This window comes from Camponotus vicinus, unplaced genomic scaffold (assembly GCF_025532165.1).
Source record: "Camponotus vicinus isolate PSW18456_S1 unplaced genomic scaffold, iyCamVici1.0 SCAF_9, whole genome shotgun sequence".
NCBI lineage: Eukaryota > Metazoa > Arthropoda > Insecta > Hymenoptera > Formicidae > Camponotus > Camponotus vicinus.
This window is the reverse complement of record NW_028141981.1, coordinates 14,353,446-14,370,721: the sequence shown is the minus strand read 5'-3', so window position 1 is coordinate 14,370,721 and position 17,276 is coordinate 14,353,446. Positions and strand designations below refer to the sequence as shown.

General features: G+C 36.0%; 2 protein-coding genes across 2 annotated transcripts; one reads left to right on the top strand and one right to left on the bottom strand.

Moving 5' to 3' along the window:
* Positions 1 to 231: 231 nt before the first annotated feature.
* Positions 232 to 16,742, bottom strand: Setd3 (SET domain containing 3). The gene is made up of 7 exons (XM_083107751.1): positions 16,166 to 16,742; positions 15,322 to 15,813; positions 14,967 to 15,090; positions 1,786 to 1,900; positions 1,567 to 1,719; positions 1,001 to 1,324; positions 232 to 912 (listed from the first exon to the last, which is right to left on the bottom strand). The coding sequence occupies exons 1-7, from the start codon at positions 16,281 to 16,283 to the stop codon at positions 787 to 789; spliced, it is 1,452 nt and encodes a 483-aa protein (XP_082963877.1). The 5' UTR covers positions 16,284 to 16,742; the 3' UTR covers positions 232 to 786.
* Positions 6,910 to 14,802, top strand: LOC145976543 (uncharacterized). The gene is made up of 2 exons (XM_083107714.1): positions 6,910 to 7,649; positions 11,145 to 14,802. Exons 1-2 carry the CDS (start codon positions 7,521 to 7,523, stop codon positions 14,172 to 14,174), a joined length of 3,159 nt encoding a protein of 1,052 aa, XP_082963840.1. The 5' UTR covers positions 6,910 to 7,520; the 3' UTR covers positions 14,175 to 14,802.
* Positions 16,743 to 17,276: the final 534 nt, after the last annotated feature.

The window sequence follows — 17,276 nt, the reverse complement described above, 5'->3', positions numbered from 1 at the left end:
TAACATGACAACACCGGACTAAACACATTGATTGACATTTTTATAACATATAATAAATACTCGAAAACACCTCGCAGGGTCGTATTTACGCGGGTCGTTTAAATTCACTCGTGCGTCAGGAAATATTTTGCAGCGTACGTAAATCTAATGTAGGCCTATAGTATCATAGTTTACATCAAGAATTGCAGCTGTTATGTATTCGTTTTGAAAAATAAATGTTCATTAACAAGATTCTCTTTTGTAGATATCACTTTTTTTTTTTCTTTATATCATATGTATATCAAAGCAGCGCAAGAGTAAAATATCAAATTCTTGTAATCATAGATTAGTATCACTTGATTAAGGTTTGATTTGTTGCAATTTGAGAGAGTAAATATGTGTGAGGGAAGAAAAGCCAAATGCTTGAAAGTTTCCATCTCACAAGAAAACAAGAATCAAGATATTTTTACTGAACACGCAATTATTGTACAATTATATTGTATATCACTTATGTAGATGTACACATAATCGTTGATTGTTCATATAGTTCTGTATTTTACAATATGTCTCTCTCTTATAATTATTATGCGCATACACGTCGAGCAATTTTATGTATTATATATAGGTAATAGATATATATATTACGCTTTTTATTACATATAATTCGTCCGCTTTTATATTTTACTTTTATATTCGAAATCGTCGTTCAGAAATATTGTAAAAATAAAATTGATTTCTCTCGAGATGCTTTTAACTCGTAACTATATAAGTATATATTTCCTGGCCGAAACGTAATCGATTATCATTTCAAGCCTTTATCCACTGCTCTACGTATTCTAACGCGCCTAGAAGTATCCTTTTCTCCGTGACCCTCAATTGAACGGCCATTTTTTTTATCTGCGGCAATGTGGTCTCCAGTAACTCTAGATCCTCCTGCAATAAAAGACATCTGTATTGACAAAGCACGCGGTCGACACAGCAGGCAGAATAATGATGATGGGACATCGGATTTCACTTTCACCTTCAATGTCGTCGGATAATTAGCGATTAAAAGTTGCAGCCTAGTCAGCAGAAATTTTCTGACATTCTCTTCAACGACCGTCTCCAACGCACAGTCCATGTGCTTCAGGTCGAAGACCTTGTCCGAGCGTAACCAATGCGCGAGCTCGGCCTTTCGCATACTGAACACTCGCAGGAAAGCCAATAACGTATCGGAAATGGGTTCCGTTCCCGGCTTTAGCAAAAATTCCCCTACTGATGGCAAACCCAATTTGCTCAATAGCTCTATTCGCTCCTTCTGAAGGGAATCTGCTTTACTAATGCCAAGACGAAGTTTAAAACCATCCTGTAAAAATTCCAATATACATATATTTATATATTTATAGAAATTGTATTGCATAATTCGTTATAAATAATTATGTTCGTTCTTAATTACTCATTTCCTCCTTCCTGACATTAATCAAAATATGATTCATAAAAATATAATTAAAGATCTATCATTTATATAATTTTTTTTAAGTTTTCCAAGATTAAATTTGTTAGTATAATTAAAGTTTAATTTTTTTATGTTTCTTTTATTATACGTACTTGTTTATTATTCATATAGACAAAGCCCGAATGCACGAAAAAATCGGAATTTGTCCTTGGGCCATAACTTATGAATACTTGCTCCCCTTTTTTGAAGTCCCTCAACGCGTAGCACTCGCAGTGATCCGATGTCGCGTTGAAATCTGTTGTAATCTACGGCAATGACAAAGAAAATAGCATTAAATCGTCCCACGCGAATTCATTACCCGTATTACTTACCCTGCCGTTCTCGTGATTGCACATATCCCACATCGGGATTAAGGCGTGAATCATGCGCGAGCCGTCTGGGCTCGGAATTAAGTTCTGTCGCGTCATCACTGTTGAAACTGCCCAACTGAAAAAAAAATTTCAATATCAGAGATAAAGAGATCCCAGCTAAAACGCTTTATTAATCAAATAATATTAATATAATAATAGTAATCGGCATATTGGTTTCATTTTATTAGTACTATCATCAAGTACTATAAATATTATCAATATATATCAAATTTTTGTCAACAATCGAGAGACGCTGACAATTTTTAATCTGAGGCCGAGTCTTAATTCGAAGTGAAATCCAGTTATCGACTATCAAAAAAGCTGTAATATGTGTGCATTCGCGTCAATCTCCGGAGCGTGAAGCGACTTTCGCCTTCGGAAGATTGGGGAAGAACACTGTCAACCCGTCCCAAGCGAGCGGCTATTTTTCGGGCGAGAACTTGACCCAGAAATTCCGGAAATGAGCGTACAAGAAGATACATTATCGTAGTTGCGCCGACAAGGCGTACTTTCTCTCTTTCTGTCCGGAGAAACGCGCGCTTCTCACCATCACCATCATCCACGTGAGAGATCGCGTGTTACTCTCGTTTCATCGAGATTTCATCTTGTATATATGTGTAACAATGGGACCCGCGCATATGTAAACTATCGACCGATGTGCCGGTTGCGTGATCCGGAGCTCTTCTTCCTCGTAGAACAAATTCAATTCAGTAAACCGTGTCAAGCTGATGCCTGATTATCTATTCGATACAGCCTACTCTCTCAGACGATCTTTCAAATTCATCTCCGATGATTTGGAATTTTTGAGGCGGAATTGCGCTTCTTTTGAAAAAAAGATAATGAAAATTATATTCTATAAATAGTTTAAAGATATACAATTTCGATAGGTCAGAATGATCTGAAAACAAGCTCTTTTAATTCGGGATAGAATTCGATTTAGATTTTATGTGTCGAAGAGATTTTATTCCGAATTCTGTCGCGAGAGTTATAGATTGGGATATTAAAGATCAACGAATTCGATTTATGAAAAAGTCAATGACTCTGTGCAAAATATTTAGATTCGATTGCGAGATAAATCCAGGATAAAAACAGATTCGCTGTGATGGTTTTTCTATGCGATACCGCAAACTGGCACATCCACGCTACTTGGTGAACCGCTACAATCCATTGCATTGCACGCAAAAAATCTAAACGAGTAATCAGTAAATAGAACAATCGTGTCGTAATGACGATAAAAGTGAAATTTCAGTAAAAAAAACGCTCGTAATAATCGTAGAAAATAGGCATCCTCGTTTTAATTGCATTTACTTAACGATGAAAAAGAAAAAAATATCTGTATAATTGATAGCTGCATTAAATTATCCCTGTAATATTTGAAGTTTATATAGTTTGATAACTTTTCAAAATCGCGTGTAAAGTATACTTCGTACGCGATAGAAAGCCGCACGCGAAATTAATAAACCATCCGCACACGATATTCGATATTTTTATTGATAAAAATAATGATAAAAATGTGATAAATTGAATAAAAAAATGTGATAAATTCGCGACATATATAAAGATCATTTTTTATATATATTTAATATTCAAATATTTTATTGGTCAAAACCAGCAATAATATTTCTGATATCAAAACTAGATTTGTGATAATAGTATGAAAGTCCAGATCCGTGAAAGTATGCGCCTCGTATCACGACTTCCTCATGAGCGGAGATCTAGAGAAGAGCTATATTGTGCAGAGAGTAGCGAAGCGCGTTCTCTGATGTTTTCGCTCGAGAAAAGCATCGCTCTTCGCCGACCGTTTCCTCGACGCAACGCTTCCAATCGCTCCGCATTTGCATGTGTGCGTTTGTCGGTGCCATGTGCACCGCATGCTGCGAAAGCGATCGGGCAACGTAATCTTTCGCAGCGCCCGCGTCTGATGATATGATTAACGATAACGCACTAATAACGCTAGTATCTCGCCCGCATCATTTTTAATGTTTGCACGTTTTCTCCTCGCACTGAATTCCAAAATGCAATCAGAATTTTTGTATCGCGTTTAGTTTACGCCTGACAGCTATGACGTTTTGAAATATTCTTTTCAATAATATTTTTGAATTATTTTTATCAAGATGATATATATTTTATATTGATAATTTTTTAATTGTTTGTTACCAGATTGTGATTTTAAAGTAAAACACGAATACAGATAATTAGTATGTAACTTGCATGTATATAATCTGCACGTGCAAAGGATTGGCTCAAGATTGCTCAAGTTCTCATAATGAGAATTTTTAACGAGCATATAAACATATATATTTTTCTCATAATACAATAAAGTATCTTTCTAATGGCGTATAATATGGCTAACTGGGACAGGAATTATGCGGATTCCCGCATTAGAAATCTTTAAGTGTTAATGCAACGTTTTGCGGTTATCATTAATCATCATGAATTTAACATGTGAATACAATATCCATAATGACATTTATATAGCAATATAAAATAAATTCAACAAAAAATATAAATTAGATTTCTATAAAAATCAGATATGCATGACTTATATAAAAGATCAATATTTTCTATACGTCTTCTTTCATAATCTTGGAATAAGCAAAATGATATTTTAATGCAAAGATATAAATGCAGCACAAATGGATGCAAATTAATTAACATCTTAAATAATAATTAAAATAATTAACATCTCAAAGTGAGAGAGAGATTCATCATCCAGTGTATCACATTTCTTCATATTGAAATATCAGATTGGAAAGTTTTGCCGGTCAGAGAGTTCTGACACTCTCGCGCGCTAATATCATCCTTGTGGGTTAAGAGAACACGAAGTTTCATTAGATGCACGGTAAGGCGATCGCTATTATTTTCAACATGAAACCGAGGTCGGTTCGGTCGATCGATGCCTTCGACTAAGCACAACGCGCTCGCTTATCCCGTAGAAAGTGTGCATAGAGAAGATCTCCGATTCATCATTCGATCTTCCCACGAGTACGCTCGAATGTATATCCATTCTCCGTGTATGCTGGCAAAGCTCATTTCAAACGATCTACATATGCAATCGAAGCTTATTCCCAACTCATCTTGAATCTATAATTAAAATAAATAAAACTAATTATAGAGCCTTTTCACTTAATAATAAATAATGTATAATTTTGCTTCGAGGTTTTACTTTTTTTATTTATTTGTTAATATATTATAGCAATATATATATATATATATATATATATATATATATATATATATATATTTTATGTTATGGGAAAAATTTTAATAAATATATTAAATATAAATATATAATATTAATATAAATATATTAAATTATACAATATACAAGATTAATAATGATTATAAAATTTTCTATTGCATATCGTAGATCGTCTAAGACGAATTTAAAACTGCAGTCAGCTTTCAATATCTATCTACATCTCAGCAAAAGACTACATCGTCATTATTATCCTCGTCAACTGCGGTTCATTAACGACGAGCGCATGACAATCGTTTTCATCAACCTCATCCTGCACATCCAATGCATAATCAATACTCGATACAAATTTTTTGCGAAATTTCGCACGCGAGTTATTTGGAGAGATTGCTAATCGCGATCAATTTGTTACATGATCTTTTGTATTTTATCAAAACTCTTGTGAAAAAACATAAATTATTCATTATATATACTCTAATAATTTACTGTTTCCACGTAAAATATAACGGTAGAAAAATATAATAAATTAAATAAAAATATGTTAAATAAAAAAAGAAAAGATGATAATTAACACAAATTAGTTTAACCACTAAACTTTTGTTGATACCATAAAGTTACTGTTTTCAAGACATGTTGTCATGAATAATGTCATAATTTCCAGAAAATTATTATAAATTACGTTCAGTTTCTTTGAATAAATTGTCTCACTTTAAAAAGAGAGGAGAAAGGAAGAGAAATCATGGCTACTATAAACGTTATCTACGTAAATTACGCGTAAAAAGATAGTTTACATAGCTTCGTCGTGCTATTGTTATAAATGTTCGACACAGTTTTCTACTTTATGTTCATTTGCTGCATCGTAATTTGTGACGTATATATGTCATGGTATAAAAATACATGTTGCAGCGTGCGTAATACTTTGCTCTTATAATGTTTAATATTGATATAGGATGTTCATATTTAAAAAGCAATTCAAAAAGTAATAAGCATTTTGTACGTATTGTATAATATTATCATGGGGGGGAACCAATATTTACAATTCACAGTTTATTAGCGTATTTCTAAAAACGAGCATAAACGTTAAGAACCACTAAAATTTCGCCGCAAGTGCGAGTTCTTCCTCGCAATTAAAGATTCACAAGTGATAGCTACACGAACATGGGATTTGCGTTAAAAAGATTTCCGCTTGTTTAAATTTCCTTTCCTTCGCCACTCGATGCGACCTTACTACCGGATTCTACAAACAGCTAATCATGATAAATATGCAAATAACCGATGTCTTATAGTGCATAAATTAACAACCTATCAATTTCTAGTGATCGCACGTATTCATAATCATGTGTGATTATGTTTTTTATATGCCATTTATCCCGTGAGAGATTTTTTATCGTAGACTTAATGATTGCATTTTTTTCTTCTCTTATTACTGATGAAACATATTAATAGATACATGACTATAAAAAGAACAGGTAATCAAGTGCTGATATAATGCTTTATATTTTAATAGAATTTAATATTTTATCACGTCTAAAATATCTTACTTTATATTCTGCAGAATGTGCTACTTTCTCCAGCATTATTTTTTTCTTTCTACAAGATGTTGAAGACCATCGTGTCGAAGGTAAAAGGCCTTCCACCATCACCAGGCCTTCACCATTTTTCAATTTGGATAGAGCCACGTGTAGGGAAGATTCCTCGTGGATTCAATGTTATCCGATCGGATCGATCTGTATAGGATTCATGTGTCTGTACCGGATTCATCTCGGTTCCGGAGAACATCTTGTCGAGAGCGGGCGAATAGTAGTAGTAGAAGAACCCGCGGTATAAGACTCTACTCCTCTCGCGAGTTTCACCGACTTACTTAGGAGCGCGCTCGGAGAAAAGCGAGTCAGTTCGCAGAGGCGATTTGCCGAGAACGTAAAAGGAACGCGAGCGCGAGCGCGAAAGTTTCATACCCGAATGTGACATACGAGCGGTTCCTCTCTTTCGCAACGAAAATGGAAAACGCATCCGCCGATCGATCGCGTTTTTCGCGCGGTGATCGACAGAAAACTTTCATGATCTGAGAATAAAAAAAGAAGAAGGAATAAAGCGAGAGGAAGCAGAACAATATTCCCAGTTCTCGAAGTTTCTCTTAAATATTGCTGACAAATAAGAGTGACATGTGATGGATTAAAAACACTCTGATACAAGCTGAGATAAGCTCGGGCTAATTAATAATTATCTCAATGCACGACGAGAAGAGAGTAGAGTTTGTTCCATCGGCTATTTTTGTGTAAATTTCGATATTAATTCAACGGACATCAGGGATTAAGTTGGCCTGTATGATTCTTGAGGAGATCCTAGGTTTGTGCAATAGAAAAAACGTGATCTTTGTGATTCTGTGCGCCGCAGTCATTTACGTGCACCTCATCGACAAGAACGAGACAAAGTGTGGGAGAGGATCGCGGTGTCCCGACGACGAGGAGGCATCGAGGTTCCTGATCGCATTGCAACTATGCGGAAGGCGGTTTCCGTGCTCGCGCTAATCGCATTCGCGTGTGACATCTCGCGCGATCCTCTGGTCCACGGCGACCCCGCCGGGAATCCGGAAGTTGCGGGAAGAAGCGATGACTACGAGTATCAGGTAACTGTGAAAAGCGTCGTTCTGACACCTCGATACACGAAATGCCCCGAACAAATTTACTTCGATCTACATTTCTCGATCTTCTATCCAGTCCTCGTCAATCTAAAAAGAAACTACCCATGAATTAATAGTCTCAATTAAAAAAATTGAATTTGCTATAAAATTAAGCAATTAATATTAATAAACAATTTATATTACATATAATATAAAAATAATATAATATAAAAATTTTTATATCTCTTTTAAATACTCTTATGGTATTCTTTTTAAAAGTCTGAGCGATTTATATATTAGAAAATAATATTAAATAATCATTATTGAAAATTTCACAATAATTTCAACGCGAAGCGTATATTTATAAAGTAATATTTCGCGGTTTAGACGCAGAGAAAATTAATGATATATTATCGATGCAGAGAGCCGAAAGTTGTTCCTCCGATACTTTTAACCGGTCGTGTTTTTTTTTTCCTCGCAAAAACTGGTACTGATTGCGAAATTCCACATATCTGCGGCAAGAACATTCGTCCTACACAAAAATACAATATGTTATAGTATGATTTTAACTCGAGCAGAGAATATATGCACGCACGTCAATTCCGACCTCTCGATTACGAAATGATTGTGACGTTCGCGGGTGACAGGTCCAAGTTCCGTGGTAATTGCATTCATTAAGTGTCATTAAACTCAAGTGATTCAAGTTAAGCGCAGGAAATTAAGAATATTTTTTAATTCCGTCTTTTCAAAGTTATATCAGAACGATAAAATTTGGCAGGATTCCGTTCTTTATGACAAAATATCAGTATTTATACATAAATGGTTAATCATAAATGACAAAATTAATATTTCAAGATATCTTATAAATATTATATTCATTATTTTTCACACTTTTCAATAAAAAAGCTTTGTAACGTAAATTACAATTTTCAAAATACTTTATCCTTCTTTCAATTCAAATCAACAAATTGATAAATTAAAAAAAAAGAATTTAACATTAAAATTTTAGCAAGCTAAAATAAAATCGACTGAAACTTAAATTGCTAAAATTGCTTTCCGATCTCTTATCACGAAAATTATCGATACCGCAAAAAACAATCATATTCTCAATCTGCGTCTAGTTTATTATAATTGAGAGAAAGTACGAATTCTGCTTGTTTCTTATGATTGCCATTATATTCCGCGTATCAAAATCGACTCTAAAATTGCTGTATCGGAACGCTTTTCCTTCAGAATTTTTCATCGATGCACAGAGCCGCGAAATCGACGCACCGAGACGAGAAAATTGATGCGTAAACCGCGAGAGAAAGAGAAAGCTGTGCAGAAAGTCCGCGAATCTTTTATGAGAATTTTGTCGTGTTATTTCCATGCATCTTTTATTATCAGAATCTGATGGTGAGAACGCGTGAAGAACAAAATCTTATGTCGATATATAACCATATGTAATCCGGTGAATGTATTCTTTGAAAAGAGAGAGGCGAAAAATGTACGTATATATAAAAAGCACCGGTTTTATATATATATTCTAAAGGACTTTTAACAGAAAATACACAACTGCATGTAAATTGAATAATCCTAATGATGTGTCATGGAAAATAAAAAAATTGAATTCGCGCAAAATACACGTGCCGTGATATTAGTGTCAAGAATGATGAATGTAAAAGTAAACGCGTAGCTTCTTCGATAATCGGCGAACGAACAAAATACGGCGAGTCATTTCCTTTACTCGCGCGAGAATAATTGTGAATGATTTCCCACGTGATTCGCGAATATATGCGAAATTGGACCGTGGAAAATGGGAACGCGCGCACGCGCGGTCCTTTTCACACCGAGAAAGCGAAGTGAAAATCAACCGCGAAAGCACGGAATCTTGTATTAATGAAGTTACGAAATGTTTTAATATATATAACGATAACGAATCAATTGAATATAATAATCCCTTACGCAACGTCACAATGGCTCACTTATTCTCGATCTATTATTTGCCTCTAATGCACTGATGCTTTAACAACGTAACGAATCATCTCGATAATGAGGATACTGTGAAGCAAAATAATTTTTTATCTTATTTTGTGCATATATATATATATAATAAATAAATAATCTCTTAATTGCAAAAATTTCAGTAGATTAAATAAATTAGAATAAAAATCAATAAAAACATGTCTATAAAAAATTATTAAATTATTAAATTAAATTATTTTACTCGTCATAAGAGCAAGGAAGAGCACGATTTAATCTACTCTGTACATAATTCTGGTGACGAATTAACTTGCACAGAAGATTCGTTTCATAGAAAACGAGAATGGAAAAACATCTAGCGAAGAATCGCATTCGGCTCCTTATTTCGCACGTTCTCACGCGCGCGCGTCCGGTTTGCGAAAGTAAAAGCGAGAAATCACCGAATCTCCTTTCAACATGCCGTTTGAAGAAGATCCTGACGAATAATCGAGAGATACATGCGCAAGATCCAGTGCTCGCGACGCGTACTTCCGTGAATTGATTCAAGAATCATCGTTTGCGACGAAAATGACAAATATAAAGAATATTCCCAATTTGTGTGTATTTTTTCAATCTAATACATCTCATAAAAGTTTACTTCCTTTCTTTGATTGTTGCGAAATATATCAATTTACACAAATAATTGTTAAGATAAAAATAAAAAATTAATAATCATTCCTATGTGAACATATTTTTCCATGTCATAATAAATATACAATATATAAATATACAATAAATAAATAAATTAGTATCTAAAATTGGTATATTTAATTTGTATATACAAAACGTTAAGTTAGATTATATCTGCATCATCGTTAATTAATAAAGAGAAATCTATTAAATAAATAAATTTCATTTTAGCAGAATTTTAATGTGAATATTACGACTTTATTTAAAATATTATTTTTTTTTCAACGAGATATTGGATTTTCAATTTATATAAATATGCTGTGACAATATTTATTATACAAAGCGCGTGGCAAACGTCTCTTGCAATACTTTCTATCGTTACGGCCGTTAGCTTTAACTGTTATCCGTAACCGCATGGCTCGTTTAACAATAATTTCCCGCGTGACTTGTAACGAATTGTAATTTGCCAAAGTTTAACTTTATCTTCGCAAATCATTTCAAACACAGCAATGTTAATTTCATAAAAATTTCCCAGAAGAACGGATTAATTCTCCAAACGTGATAATTAAATATCATAAAATACATCACACAAGGAAATAAAAAGTAATAAATTGTTGCGAAATATATCAATTTACACAAATAATTGTTAAAATAAAAATAAAAAATTAATAATCATTCTTATGTAAACATATTTTTCAATGTCATTAAAATATACATACTTATAAATAAATTAGTATCTAAGATTGATATATTTAATTTATATACGAAACGTTAATTTACATTATATCCGCATTCATATATCGCTAATGAATAAAAAGAAATCTATTAAATAAATATTAGTCACTAGAGGAGAATTTCTAATTTTTTCAGAAGGAACTGAATGGACGGTTCGACGAGGCGGAAGTGCCGCAAAGATCCGTGGAGGATCGCGAGCGAAGTCCGAGCGAACCCGTAGGTAGATGGAGAAGCAACGGCGAGGCTCTCGAACCAAAGTGGCGAGACGGCGATTACATACCCCTTCTGCCATTCTCCCATTACCGGTCCTACACAAGGGACGAGGTCGACGACGCCGAGGACTTCTCCGAAACGAGTCGTCGGCCGTTCAAGTATCGTTATTCGATCGATCAATCGAATCGTCCTCGAGGAAGTCCAGACAGACGAGGCGTTCCTTCTCCGGGCGACTACGAAGAAGCGACGACGTATCGAACTCACGAAAAACAACGTTCTTCATCGAAAAATCCGCGCGACAGTTTGACGCTCGATGAGGAAACCATCGAGAGCAACGGTGGGAAGCGCGGTCGCGAAGTCGTCGACGATTCGGTCAGGGGAATCGTCGACGACAGGAAAGTCACCTCGAGATATCGCGAGGCCTTCCAGGCTCGACCCGACGAGTACGAATTCGATGACGAGGAATATACGAAGCCTCGGCCAAGGAAAAGGAGACCGCCGCAGAATTACGAGTTCGCTCTGGCGAACGAAGCATCTTCCAATGAAGAAAACGAAGAATCGAAGGAGTCTTCTCGACTTCCGTCGTCGCCAAACGGCAGTGAGAATCCCCCAGTAATGACGCGATCGTCTGACCACGAACGAGAAAACGCGCTCGAACTGAAATCACTCTTGAAGATGCAGCAAGAGGAGGGCTCCAGTCTGTCAGAGATTCTGCAACGCAGAAATTTGAGTTTGAGCGATCTGCTGAAGGGCAAGGCTGACGTGATCAACGCTCTAAAGTCGCCGAGAGTCGCCGACGAGTCTGACGAATACATCGAGGAGATGTCGAGAGTAATGTCCAATTCGTTAATGAAGCTCGCTGCAACAGTAACACCTTGGAGATCCACGATCGAAAGTAGTACTATAAAAATTACAGCGGCTTCAAATACCTCAGATAATTCCATATCCAGGATAATGATCGTCCCGCATAAAGTTTCAGAGAACTATGATGAATTATCTTCAAATGACACGAATCGCGTTAAAGAAGAATCGAAGGATATCGAGGATATCGCGACGCAATTTGTCCGCGATTCTTTGTGGCGAAGAATGGCTTCGACAACTCCTCCGATCGTCTCGACAGTGATTACTACGTCGACATCGCCACCGGTTGCGGTGAACTCCATGGAATACTTTCTAAACGATGATGGCAACGCGGGATCGACGAGCGATCGCGTGGCGAAATTCGAGAATCTTGACGAGGACGAGATCATGGAGTTCTCGGACTTTACAGACTTCAAGAAGGGAAAGAGCCAGGCGAGCGAGAGAATCTCGCAACCACTTCGCGATATCGAGTCCACCTTGAGCATCGAACAAATTCTCAATCCCACGGAGCGCATCGAGCCCGCGCGATATCGCGAGAACGATCAAGAGGGCAATACTGAAAGTAATAGCAATAAAAAAATTATTCAGGATAACAGTCAACCAATTCCTATTGGCGAATCAGCGGAGGATTACAACACGTTTATCGAAGCCGAATATCAGAACGATGCCCCGATCCCTGAAGAAGATCATGGAAAACAGAATAAAGTGGAGAGAAATCCAAGCGCTAGTCAAACTGATGCTATCATGAGCCCAGTTGAAAAGCAACAAACCGCGAATCTAGATGATGATATAAAGAAACTGTACGATAAGAATGACTCGACCGAGCATCATCAAATGGCCCAATTGTCGATGGAAAAGACTCGCAATGAAAGTGATCACACGAGTCTAAAGAATCATCAAGGTGTAGGCAGCAGACACTATGAGGAAGTCGTTTCCGAGATCGAGCCGGAGGCACGAGCAGAGATTTTCGAGCTATTCGCGTCTGGCTCAGCCGGCAAACGATTGGAGCGTCTTTTAAAGTCAAGAAACATGAGCGTGGAAGAGTTGATAGCATTGCGTCAAAGAGGATCTAGCAAGGTACACTTGACAGAAGTGTCACGATTGAGAATAACTAAACCGCAGAACAATCTTCAGACCTTGGAAACCTCTAATACAAATAATGAAAAGATTATCATGCAGCTCTCACCTGGCAATTCCAATAGACGTGTCAGTAAAGATAAGAAGATCTCCGGAAAGGAAGGCGCGAAGCAAGAGGAGGCGGAAGAGTTGATGACTCAAGTCATTAAGCAAGATACGAGCTATCCGTTTTTCAACAAGAATGTGGAGAACATGTCGAGGTTGCTGGATTACATCGAGCGTGACAAGAACGCATCGAAGGGAACGTTTCCTGAAAATGATACATTAGATGAACATGACGAATTACAGAATTCCCGTCGAACGGAAGAGATCGTCGATTTATTCACGACATTCAATTCTCTTCCTTTCGTAAAGGACGTGCAACGACAGTTTGGTACAGTGGAAATTGATACCAACAAATTTGAAAATAAACTTCCGATAGACAACGATAACGCGAGCGTAGTGTTAGTCGACGAAGAAACGAAGGTCGTTGGAGCAGATAACTCTTCTAGCCAATTCCATGCCGGATACGTGAAAGAAGTCGTGCGAGAGGAACCGAACGTCATCGATATAAAAACGATTTACGGAGAAGCGATGAACGACGGGGAAGAGAGAAAGACCCTGTCACAGATGAAACCAAGCATAATAGCGAGTGGCGCGATATTGGGCGTGACGATCGTCGTGTTCCTGGCAATCTTCATCATTTGCCGGATTCGGCAGAAGCAGAAATACACGTACAGAAATACATTCTCCCGCGCGGTATTCCAGAACCCGGTTATGGTGGCGAGAAAGCTGTCGAATTCCAGCAGCTTGAGTACCGTGATGGTAAATGTCGTCGCTACGTCGACGACCAAGAGGCCCGAGAGAACGGAAATGCAGGAGACCGTAGAGGAGTTTGATGGCAAAAGTGATATGGACAACGATTCGTTGGACGGGAACGACAGCTGGGAGACGATACCTGATTACGTGAAATAATTCGTTACCGGCACAATCGATCAGTCTATCAGTTTGATGCAGAAAAAATTTGTCGCGTTTATCAAATGATATTAAAAACGATATCCACTTTTAAATGTATATTTTTTTATTTTGTAATAATTTTTATTTTAAACGATATAATATTATCATCATTGAGATTCTCAATACAATATTTGTTATTAAATATTTTTCAATTTTTTTAATACTTATATTTAATGAAATAAGATTTAATAAAGATGTCGACAAAAACTTTTTGCATCAATCTAATAGAAAACCACCAGTATTTTCGCTTATCAAGAATAATATCATAAAGGCTGATTGAATATCCTTAGCAAGCACTTTGAAGCACCATATTGATTACATTAGTTGTGATATTTTATCGACAAAGGATTAAAATAGTTCCATAAATGTATATATTTTTCTAAATTAGCTTAAATTGGCCAGTACAAAGTTATGGAACAAAATTGTAATTAATTGTAATTAATTGTATGGAACAAAATTGTAATTAAAATATGTAATTAAATTACCTAAATAATATTTATCATCATGGTGCAAATGATTCATTGCAAATAATCTTATGTGACTTTATCATTAAATTAATAGATAAGTTATATTTTGCTTAGAGAAAACTTCCATATAGAATAAGATATATTTATTTATAGATTTATATATATATTGTATAAGTATTTTATATATATAAAATTGTAAATTTTATTCGTTTTTTTTTATTCGTTTCATGATTACCTATCCTCATTTTAAAAATTCGATAATGCAATTGTTTTAATTACTCACCAGTATTTTTCATAGGTGAAAACATCCCTGAGTATCGCTGAAACGGCGTTATTGTTATTTTGAAATACTCTGTTAAAGTAGGAATACTGCCTTGCGATATTTCGACATTGCTTCAATGCAGCTTCTGCACAAAAATAAAATTAATCTAAGAAGGTAAAAACAAATGTTTCAATTAAAGATTAAAAGATAAATTTATCTGAATATATAATTAATATAAGATTAAAATCATTATTCTTTATATATCTATTAATGATACATGAATGAGAGAGCACAAATTTATTTTTAAGCTAAATTTTTGTTGTTTAAGATAATAGAGTGAAAAGTAAAGAACTTTCTAAATATGATTTTTCTTTACCTAATGTGGGACTGCCTTTGAGCTCGATCATATCGTTGGCTTTCATGTATAAAACTGTGTTGTAACTGCTAGGAAGCATATCCAGGTAAGATTTCCACTTGGAGTTCTCCTTGTGCCTCTCTATAAGAAGCGCTATCGCCAATGCCACTTGTGGCATATGCTGTACTAGTGGATCATTTTGCAGAACTGTCAGTTCCGGTGCTGCAGTATACGTGCTGAAGATGAGGGCCCTCGGTATTTCTAGCATCAACTGATTCTCAGCAAAGTCAGTCTCCGCTTTCAATCCCAGATCGTATCCTGGAAATTCGGCGATGCTTACGCCGTCCACGTGTGCCCCATTTTCTGTGAGCCAATTCATAAATTGTCCAATCCCCTGGGATCGCTGGGACGATTCTGTCTTCATCTCCTCCAGACGTTTAACCTTCAGCAGAACTTCCGATATATCCAAGTAGTTGTTCCATAATTGTGTCACGTACGCTGGATTGCTGCTTACTGCAAAGCCCAAAATAGCAAGTGAAAACAAACAATTTTCCCACAACAGAAGAGTAGCAGAGGAATAGAGTCCAACAGTCTTAAACAAAATAACAGAGGAATAGTCATATATATGGGAACAAAGTATGAAATAACCATAAAATACAAGAAATCCTTGTCGCGCATATATTATTAATATCCCATCTTTCCCTACATCTTAGCATATAAGATTCAAAAATACACACATTCATTTATTATCAACATAATTGGTACAACTTTTCTTACTCTGTTCCAAGCATGGGGGGCTCTTTCCTCTCGGACGCGCCGACAACACATCACACAAGAAGAAGATTAAACGCATGAAAATACTCACGATGAAAGAGTTTCTCGCACAAGGCATTGAGCTCGTTCCTCTTCGCCGCGGATATGTGCTTCTGCTGCGATGATGGGCCGTGTTGTTTACCTTTTGCGTGAGCTTTTCTCCTGCCCATTTTTGTCTACTATCTCACGGCGCTCTCGTCAAGGCTCGCCGTCGCTCTCCGATACATTATAATGCGTAACGCGCGGCGCCTATGACGACTGGCAAGAATAAACACTCTTTCGCCGCAACGAAAATAGCACGCACAGGCCACCCGTATGACGCGGGTGTCGAAATACGGGCGACATAACCTGAAAAGCGCGGGAGCCGCGCTTCCTGTTCCTCGGCTCTCTTCCCGCGCCGCACTTTATTGATTTTCCCACTTCTGTCAAATGGGGAAGGGGGTAGGTCACCTACTTTCCCGTAACTCCTGTGCACTTCTCAAACTTTATGCTGGATTTTCATTATTTTTTTTTTCGAATTTCTGCCGGCGAGCAATAAATGAAACGTTTATTCCGAGATGACATATCCATCGCCGATATCTTTTCCGTGACTAATATGCATACCAGAAATTCGTAATCGTGTATAAGAGATGTTATCTATATATATAAAATCTTAAATTAAATTTATATATATATATATGCCAAAGATAATTTATCTGGTCTTATAATCTCTAGACGTAACACTTCTTGCGTCTCGTTATTTTCACATATATTCATGTTTTTCTTTGTATATTAATTTAGTATGTTAATTATGAATAAAAACAAAACGATAAGAGTTATACTTTAAATAAATTTCTTTGTGTGTATTGCGATCTGTACCTTATCTGTAAATTATGTGTGGATTCGTCTACATATATATAATGTATATAAATATTATATACAAAATAAGTGAAATATTGGTGAAATTATTACATGTATCGTTATTAAATAATATCATAATTTGTTGTTCTTTTTCGGGTTAAAATTACATTGGAAGTGAAAACTGTGCAACAAACAATTATAAAAGATAATAAGCTGTGGGAACATCGTACATATATAACTAATCTATAAAAAAGAAAGTACATACAATATGTTTGCAAAAATGTGCATATCTGAAATATTTTATAAACTATGTATATATTTCT